Source organism: Helianthus annuus, chromosome 11 (assembly GCF_002127325.2).
Source record: "Helianthus annuus cultivar XRQ/B chromosome 11, HanXRQr2.0-SUNRISE, whole genome shotgun sequence".
NCBI lineage: Eukaryota > Viridiplantae > Streptophyta > Magnoliopsida > Asterales > Asteraceae > Helianthus > Helianthus annuus.
The window spans coordinates 114,708,618-114,718,595 of record NC_035443.2 but is presented as its reverse complement, the minus strand read 5'-3'; the positions used below and the strand labels follow the sequence as shown (position 1 = coordinate 114,718,595).

Below are 9,978 nucleotides of genomic sequence, written 5' to 3'. Positions count from 1 at the left end.
AAGGAAGACTCACCTTCAACATAAGAAACTAGTTATTAAAGTCATTAATACATAAGCAAATAAAAAGTGCGAAAAGATTAAAAATAAAAGGTGTTACACTAAATGCTTGTCTTCACTAAGTGATGTAAGAGACTTAGGCAAACATGGCCTTTGATTGTCAAGAACTCTTACTATCAATCTTGGATCCCGAGACTACTACACACACTCTATGATGGATGATGGACGATGGATGATGGTGGTGGATGATGGTGTTATGGTGGTGGTGGAGTGTGGGTGAAGTGTGAGAGAGGTGGTTTGCCAAGGGATGATTTGCAAGTGCGCCAAGCACCCCTATTTATAGCTTTCACAGAAGCCCGAACATGGCCCCGTGTCCACCCATCTTCTCTTTCTTCATTAAATGCAGTTTGTCTGCATTAGTTGACCACGCCCCCGTCTCCGCTGGGCACGACCCCGTGTGCAGAAGCGTATCTGTACTATCAAGATGTCCCTAGATTCTGCGAATCTTAGAGTTGACCACGGCCCCGTGTCCGCTGGGCACGCCCCCGTGGTGGGTGATAGAAGCTTCTACGGCTTTGTCTTTTCTGCAGACACTTGGGCACGCCCCCGTGCTCATTGAGCACGGGGCGTGTTCAGCCTTCTGTTCTCTCGTTTTTGCTTGGGAGGATGCTGTCGAGGGGTCGGGCATGCCACGTTTATTCTTTTTCTTGTATTTATGTTAGATTTAGCTGTCTTTTAGCTTCTTTTGTTCATTTGAGCTCATTTAATCCTGAAAATAGAAAAGTAAGACAAAAGCACACTTTTTCCAACATTAGTACTAAAAAAGGGTTAGTTTTATGCCACAACTGATGTAATTTATATGTTGCATTTTGCACACATCATGATTTAGAATAAGTAATGTATGTAACACCGAAAAGTGCGAAAGCAAAAAGGGTTTGAGTATACTCACAGTGATGATGGATTGAAGGGAGCGCTTAGAGTAAGATTAGCCTGACCAGAACGATAGCCTAACGATAAGTGATACGTAAATGGTGAGAGGTGTCAATGGATCAGACGGTACTCCGATCGGATGGCAATCCGATCGGGTAGCCGGTCGATCGGGTGACAATTCGTGTGGATTGTTTCTTTGTTTGGGAAGGATGTGTTTGTGTATGATGGCTTGACTTTTGAAGTTTTTGTTGTAGCATTTTGAAAACATAGAAGTATCTCTACCTTTCAGGTCGATCGATCGAACGACCGTTCGATCGGGCGACAATCCGATTGGTTGGACACTTTAGTGAGCAAGTTCACAGCAGTTTGTCACTCGATCGGATTGTAGTCCGATCAGGTGGCAATCCGTTTGTATTGAGCATGTTTGAAAATTGTTTAAGGGTTGAAGTTTGAACATCACATAGTCGAGGGGTAATCCGATCTGGTGACAATCCGATCGGACAGAAGTTTGTTCAATGTTCAAACCTCAAGATATTAACATAAAAGTGAAGTGTGTGACCCAAGGTGCAATCCGATCGGGTGGCTGTCCGGTCGGGTGGCAATCTGATCGGACGACAACCCGATCGGACGGCAATCCGTCCCAGATGACCTGGTCGTCTTCTTCCTTGGTTGTTTTGATAGTTTGAAGTTTTCTCGAGACGTCGTGACTACGTGCTAAGCAACAGAACCTTGCTAAGACCCTTGTGAACCTATCGGACAGGAATCACCCAACCCGACCCGTTCAGTGGTTCGTGACGGTGGTTCATGTTTAACCCAAAATCAGAAACCTCGTAGATAGAATCCAGATCTTGAACCGACCAACACTAAGAATGAGTAGGAGATCAGAACAAGCTCCGATTCTATCGGTTTTGAGTGCCTTGAGTGTAAAAGAGTTGAAAGAAAGTTAGAAACCATCTTTCAATCCTTCTACACCATGAATATGTTCAAATCTGTGCAAGATCTTTGTTTATTTGTGTGGAAATCTTTAAGATCTAAGTTGTTCTTGGTGAATTGAAGCCAAAACATGAAGTTCATAAGAACACCATGATGACATGACATCATCCTAGAACACCTTAAATCTAGTGATTTCACGGTTAAAAGTTAAGATTCAAAAGATAGAAAGGTGTAGGAGTACGTGTAGGTCAAGAAAGTACAAGATTTAGGTTGAATACTTACAAGAATCGCGAGAAATCTGAAGAAAAGTGGGAAAGAAGTGCTGGTCGGACGAGAGGTGTAGAAAAGGTAAGTTTGTGATCTTAACAGGGGTATTTATAGGGTTTCCATAAAAGGAAAGGGGAAAAAGGGGCTGGTCGATCGAGCGGTAGCCCGTTCGGGTGGCAGCTCGGTCGAGCGGCACCTCGATCGGGTGGCAGCTCGGTCGGCTGGCCCCTCGATTCGAGTGCACAGCGCGATGAGTTTTGCGATTTTGGTTCGCGTGTTGAGCGTTGCGATGCGATAGAGTTTCCTATTCAAATTACTTTCAATCCCAACTACTATATCTAACATACAATCATCCTAAATAACTTGCGTTTAGCGTTTGCGATTCGATTGCGATAGCATTTCGATTAATCACCACATTATAACATAATTAATTGTAACATCCCGAAAATACAAGTTCTTAAATTACAATTATGTTGCAAATAAATTAGTAAAATAAACTAACTAGGAATGGCACTAACCTAGTTAGATGATGACTTATGAGTAGTTAAAGAGTTAAAACAAAATAAAAACGAAAGTTGAGGGACTGAAAGTGTTAAAATTGAAACTAGATTTAATTAATAATTAAAACACACACCAAACACACACAAAAGGTGTGTCTGGTCGATTGAAACACAGGGGGCGACTTGGAGCTCCTCTTCAAACCCTAAACTCTCATAAATCTCACAAATTGAAGGTCAAGATCAGTCCCAAAACGAAATTAGAGCCTGGATTAGTGATCCCCATTGTAAGGAGATCATAAGGTATGTGAAAATTCATAAAAATCCTCTACTTGAAATTCTCATGAATTTAGAGAATTCGAAATTTGATGATGCATGTGTGACATATAGATGAAATAGGATCATTATAGTGTCTAGGAGTAAACCCTAGACAAGCACATGTTGAAATCATGCTTAATTTTAGTAAAATCCATGAACACCCTTGTAGGTGATTAGTGGGTTATGTAGAACTTGATAAACACTAGGAAATTGGGGGTTGTTCTAGTGTAACTTGACATTTGTGAAGTGATTTCAGAATTATAGAGGCTAACAATTATGTAAAATGGTTTGATTCATGTAAATTCGGGCTAAATGACAAGTTAGGAACTTGTTATTTAATCATGTAAATTCTGCCCTTAAATTGTTTGTAGAAATACCTCAAAGAAGGCTCGAAACTGAAAAATTTAAGTTAAAACGCATAATTGTGATGTTTTGGCAAACTATGCGATATATGATTGAAAAGAGTTCTAAGCGTGTCGTGATTGAACTCTATAGGAAAAGATACTGGAGCGTCAAGTGGACAAGCCGGTGGTGACTTGCGTTTGAAGGGCGTGCTTTGAAGGTATGTAACTTAACTCGTTACATTAAGGGAATTGTTGTTAAATTATATGTAGTCGCATTGTAGTATAAAAGTTGTGTTAATTATAGCGATCATGATCGCTACTTAAATACATAGGATTAGAGTTAGCAAGAAACCGCATGGTAGTCATCATATTGGAGGATTCCATAAGATGAGCCAACGGGTCGAATAATGGTAAATTAACTAGTAATGAGTTGATTTAATAAATAACATGGATGGTAACAATCACAAAGGCATGAAACCATAAGTTTGGTAGTGAAGTGTTGGCGATAATATACCCCGGAAGTTTGGGTAAAAAGCGCCTTATGTTACTATTAAAGCAGTAGCAAAATAAGGGTATTTAGAATGGGTCGAATAATTACATAAGTGATCTTTATTCGTTCGTTCTGTAAACTAAATTTTTGGACCGGAAATCATTGTAGGTACGTTGGTAATGAATTTACAGACGTATAGGAAAAAGAATCACCTAAAACGGACTTACGAGTCAAAAGTTATGGTCATTTGAAGTTAAAAATCTGAATTTCCGGAGCTGGCAGCAAATGCAGGTCACAAACCTGCATCTGCTGGAAAATCGTTTCCCCCACGCCACGCGGCAGAATCACTTAGATCCGGGACGACACGCGGGAGCCGTCACGACACGCGACAAAATGAAGGGTGTCTGGCGCGACACGCGACAGGACCAATTCTGAAATTTTATTTTATTTTTCATGATTCGATGCTGGAACTTGTTTATACGCACTATATCAATGTCAAAACTAACATTCTTAGTGGTTTTGACCTTAGGTGACAATGGGGATCTTACGGATGGCGGTCAAGCAAGTTTTGAAGAACCGGACACAACTTTAGAAGCTTCCGCGATATCATAACTTTGTTAAACAATGTTTTTGAATGTAAACAACTTGCTAATCATGTCATGAATGTTTTAACTAGTCGGTAGTTCACTAGTTTTTGATTACTTAGAACTTTGTTTTGGTAACTATGTTTTAATTTAGACACCTTTTATATAAATCGTATGAATCTTTATTAAATTCAAGCAGTAATTTAGATGGGTGTTACAACTTGGTAATCAGAGCTTAAGGTTGTCAACAAAGTGTTAGGTTCAAGCTTGATCGATCATCCGGTAAGAATTAACTTATTATTTTAGTAGACTATATCTTATGTAAGAAATGAGATGTGAATTGATGTGCATGGGAAGAGTGTGTTAACTCACTCAAACCCGGAAAGTGCACCAAAAGTGAACGGTTAAAGCAAGTTAGGAACTTGGCTAAACTGAAGCAAATAAAGCTATGTTATAAATGAAATGTTTAACGTTTAATGTAAACATTTCAGTTTCAAGATGTCGGAAAGAAACGATGATGATCCGGTGCAGACAAGCACCGAACAAATGAAAGAGATAATTGCCGAAGAAGTGGGGAAGGCAATTGAAGGTAGTCTATCTGGTTTTATTGACAAAATTCAAAACACGGTGTTGTCACTAGTTGAGGAACGAGTCAAAAGGTTGGAGGATAGTGTCAACCTTATGAAAGAAAAATCGGAAGAACGTAAAGGATGTTCGTACAAAGAATTTATGGCATGTAAACCACCAATCTACAACGGGGACCAGGTATTTTGCCAAAGATGGTTGAGCGACGTTGAAGGGGTGTTTGAAAGAACCCATTGTGACGAAAGTGACTTTGTGGCTTACGAAACGGGTCAGTTGAGAGGTCAAGCCAAAGATTGGTGGGACAATAAAAAGAATGAAATAGGGGCCGAAGCAGTGAGGGCCATGACGTGGGAGGAGTTTAAGACGTCGTTTCTTAAACATCATAGTCCCAAGGCGGTCATTAATAGAATCAAGGAAGAGTTCATGCAACTTAGGCACAAGGGCGAGACCATAGACAAGATTACGACGACGTTTATGGATAAGATGAAGTTTTGCAATGAATTGGTGACGAATGAAGAACAGAAGATATATTACTACTATAACATGTTGAGTGCCGAGTATAGGGAGTTTATGACTCCTTCAAAATACGCGACCCTTACCGAGATCATAAACGTTGCTCGGGGAACGGGAAATCAAGTTGAAGAAATAAGTTGAAAGGGGTGAGGGAAGGGCACAAGATGTGAATCCAAGCCCTACAAAGAAAGCTCGAACTGTGGAATCAGGAAAGAAGGTTGATGCTAAAGGTGGGTCACCAAGTTGTAAAGTGTCTGGGAAAGGGCACAAGGGAGAATGCCGCTTCAAAGACAAGCAGTGTCCCGTATATGGGAAGATGGGACACACCGCATCGTTATGTCCGGGAAAGGTTTCCGTTTGCTATAAATGTTATCAGCCCGGCCACAAAAAGTCTGAATGCCCAGACTTAGTTAGAAGGAGAGACGTTAAAGAATCTCCAGCAGAAGCTCCAAAGGCGAAGGCTAGATCCTTCCAACTTACTGTGACTGAAGCGAAGACGGAACCCGATGTGGTCCCAGGTATATTCACAATAAACTCAATTCCTGCTCGTGTATTGTTTGATACGGGTGTGAATAAATCCTTCATTTCACATGGATTTGTTCGACATCCTTCATTTATATTGACAAAATTATCTGTGCCCTTAGAAGTTGCAATCGGGGACAACAAAAGTTTTATAGTTTGTGATATTTGTCGAGGCTGCAAATTAAGCATCGATGATGAAGAATACTTGATAGACCTAATCCCGATGTCAATGGGGGAGTTTCAAGTATTCGTTGGGATGGATTGGATGTCTCAGCACCATGCAAAGGTCGTGTGTTTTCGTATGGAGGTAATCCTATAATATGCTTGATGTTGAAGGCTCGCAAGCTTATGATGCAAGGGTCTAAGGCATTTATGATATACGCAAATGAGCCCGAGAAAGAATCACAGAAGATTGAAGATGTACCGGTAGTACGGGACTACGAAGATGTGTATCCGAAAGATTTACCGGGGATACTGCCCGAACGGGAAGTAGGTTCGGAATCGAATTGATTCCGGGTGCAAAACCCGTAGCTAAAGCACCGTACCGACTCGCGCCGTCAGAATTACAAGAGTTGATGTCACAAATTCAAGACCTGCTCGACAAAGGATTCATAAGGCCGAGTGTGTCTCCTTGGGGCGCACCGGTACTGTTCGTGAAAAAGAAAGACGGAAGCATGCGCATGTGTATCGATTACCGGGAGTTAAACAAACTCACGGTAAAGAATCGATACCCGCTTCCGAGGATAGATGATCTATTCGACCAATTACAAGGTGCGAACTGGTTTTCAAAAATTGACCTTAGATCGGGGTATCACCAACTAAAGGTCAAGGAGGAAGATGTGCCGAAGACGGCTTTCCGCACGCGATACGGACATTACGAGTTCCTCGTGATGTCATTTGGGCTGACAAATGCACCCGCGACTTTCATGGACCTCATGAACCGGGTTTGCAAGCCAATGCTGGATAAATCTGTCATCTTGTTTATCGATGATATTTTGGTGTATTCGAAAAGTGAAGCTGAGCATGCACACCACTTACAAGAGGTGTTAGAGACACTTAGACGAGAAAGGTTGTATGCGAAATTCTCTAAGTGCGCCTTTTGGTTACGAGAGGTGCAATTCCTCGGCCACATCATAAGTGCCGATGGAATATTGGTAGATCCGTCAAAGATCGAGGCCGTGTCGAAGTGGAATCCCCCGAAGAACCTTTCGGAAATTAGAAGGTTCTTAGGGCTTGCGGGGTACTATAGGAGATTCATTCAAGATTTCTCCAAGATTGCGTCGGCACTAACAAAGTTAACCCGGAAGGAGGAGAAGTTCATTTGGGGTGTTGAACAAGAAAGGGCGTTTCAGACGCTAAAAGAGAAGTTAACTCAAGCTCCGGTATTAACGTTGCCGGACGGAGTCGAGGACTTGGTGGTTTATTCGGATGCCTCATTGTCGGGGCTTGGATGTGTTCTGATGCAACGAGGCAAAGTTATAGCTTATGCCTCGAGGCAATTGAAGATACATGAGAAGAAATATCCCACGCACGATCTTGAATTGGCTGCGGTGGTATTTGCGTTAAAAATATAGAGGCACTATTTATATGGGGTAAAGTGCACCATATTTACCGATCACAAGAGCTTAAAATACTTCTTCGATCAGAAGGAGTTAAATATGCGCCAGAGACGATGGTTGGAAACGGTGAAGGATTTCGACTGCGAAATACACTACCACCCCGGAAAGGCAAATGTGGTGGCGGATGCTCTGAGCAGAAAAGCGGACTATGTCCCAATACGAGTAAGGTCAATGCAGCTTGTGGTGACCTCGGGTATACTTGAACGTATCCGAGAAGCGCAAGTAGAAGCAGTGAAAGAGGAGAATTGGAAGAAGGAAAGAACAATCGGCCAGTTAAAGGATTTGTTGGATGGGAAGAACGGGTTGAAGACTCGATCCGGAAGAATATGGGTTCCAAATACTTGTGGGGTGAAGACGCTTCTACTCGATGAAGCTCATAAATCCCGATATTCTATTCATCCGGGTGTGACTAAGATGTATAATGATTTGAAACAAAACTATTGGTGGCCCGGAATGAAGAGGGATGTAGTAAAATACGTGGAGAGGTGCTTGACTTGTTTACAAGTCAAAGCGGAACACCAGAAACCATATAGAAAACTGCAACCTTTGGAGATCCTGGTTTGGAAATGGGAACATATCACTATGGACCTATTGACCAAACTACCTAAAACGATTCGGGGATTCGACGCCATATGGGTGATTGTGGATAGATTGACGAAGAGTGCACATTTTATTCCTATATGCGAGACATATACTTCAGAAAAGATGCCCGAGGTATATACAAACGAAATAGTGGCACGTCACGGAGTACCGGTATCTATTGTGCTGGATAGAGATACCCGGTTTACTTCAAAATTTTGGCGAACTTTTCAAGAGAAAATGGGAACGAAACTTTTCATTAGCACCGCCTACCATCCTCAGACGGATGGGCAGAGTGAAAGAACAATACAGACGCTAGAGGATATGTTACGGGCATGTATCATCGACTTCGATGGAAGTTTGGACGTTTACCTACCGTTGGCTGAATTTTCATATAACAATAGTCACCATTCGAGCATTGGCATGGCACCTTACGAGATGCTATATGGTAGGAAATGTAGAACCCCGGTGTGTTGGGGTGAAGTGGGACCACGTGAATTGGCACATAAAGACATAGTTCAAGCCACTAACGAGAAAATTGAAATGGTGCGGGCCCATTTGAAAGCAGCCCAAGATAGGCAAAAGTCTTATGCCGACAAAAGACGAAGACCGATTGAATTTCAGATAGGCGACATGGTTATGCTAAAGGTTTCCCCATGGAAGGGCGTTATCAGATTCAGAAAAAGGGGGAAACTAAACCCGAGGTTTATCGGGCCATTTAAAATCATCGAACGGGTTTGCAAGGTGGCTTATCGCCTCGAGCTACCAGAAGAGTTGAGTGGGATACATGGCACGTTTCATGTGTCGCAATTGCAGAAATGTCTAGCGGAGGAAACAGCTTATATCCATTACAACGAAATCGAGGTGGATGATAGCCTGAATTATGCGGTAAGGCCATTGGAGATTTTAGATCGAAAGGTTAAGCACTTGCGAAACAAACAAATCGATCAAGTGGGAGCATAGGAAGGGTTCGAACACTATGTGGGAGTCTGAAGAGGAGATGCGACGTCTCTACCCTACACTATTCGGTACATACTCTGGTTTCGGGGACGAAACCCTTTTAAGGGGGTGGACTTGTAACATCCCGAAAATACAAGTTCTTAAATGACAATTATGTTGCAAATAAATTAGTAAAATAAACTAACTAGGAATGGCACTAACCTAGTTAGATGATGACTTATGAGTAGTTAAAGAGTTAAAACAAAATAAAAACGAAAGTTGAGGGACTGAAAGTGTTAAAATTGAAACTAGATTTAATTAATAATAAAAACACACACCAAACGCACACAAAAGGTGTGTCTGGTCGATTGAAACACAGGGGGCGACTTGGAGCTTCTCTTCAAACCCTAAGCTCTCCTAAATCTCACAAATTGAAGGTCAAGATCAGTCCCAAAACGAAATTAGAGCCTGGATTAGTGACCCCCATTGTAAGGAGATCATAAGGTATGTGAAAATTCATAAAAATCCTCTACTTGAAATTCTCATGAATTTAGAGAATTCGAAATCTGATGATGCATGTGAGACATATAGATGAAATAGGATCATTATAGTGTCTAGGAGTAAACCCTAGACAAGCACATGTTGAAATTATGCTTAATTTTAGTAAAATCCATGAACACCATTGTAGGTGATTAGTGGGTTATGTAGAACTTGATAAACACTAGGAAATTGGGGGTTGTTCTAGTGTAACTTGACATTTGTGAAGTGATTTCAAAATTATAGAGAATTATGTAAAATGGTTTGATTCATGTAAATTCGGGCTAAATGACAAGTTAGGAACTTGTTATTTAATCATGTAAA

General features: G+C 41.4%; 1 protein-coding gene across 1 annotated transcript; it reads left to right on the top strand.

Moving 5' to 3' along the window:
• Positions 1-7,638: 7,638 nt before the first annotated feature.
• Positions 7,639-9,141, top strand: LOC110887833. The gene is made up of 3 exons (XM_022135399.1): positions 7,639-8,084; positions 8,583-8,826; positions 8,923-9,141. The coding sequence occupies exons 1-3, from the start codon at positions 7,639-7,641 to the stop codon at positions 9,139-9,141; spliced, it is 909 nt and encodes a 302-aa protein (XP_021991091.1).
• The last annotated feature ends 837 nt before the right edge of the window (positions 9,142-9,978 follow it).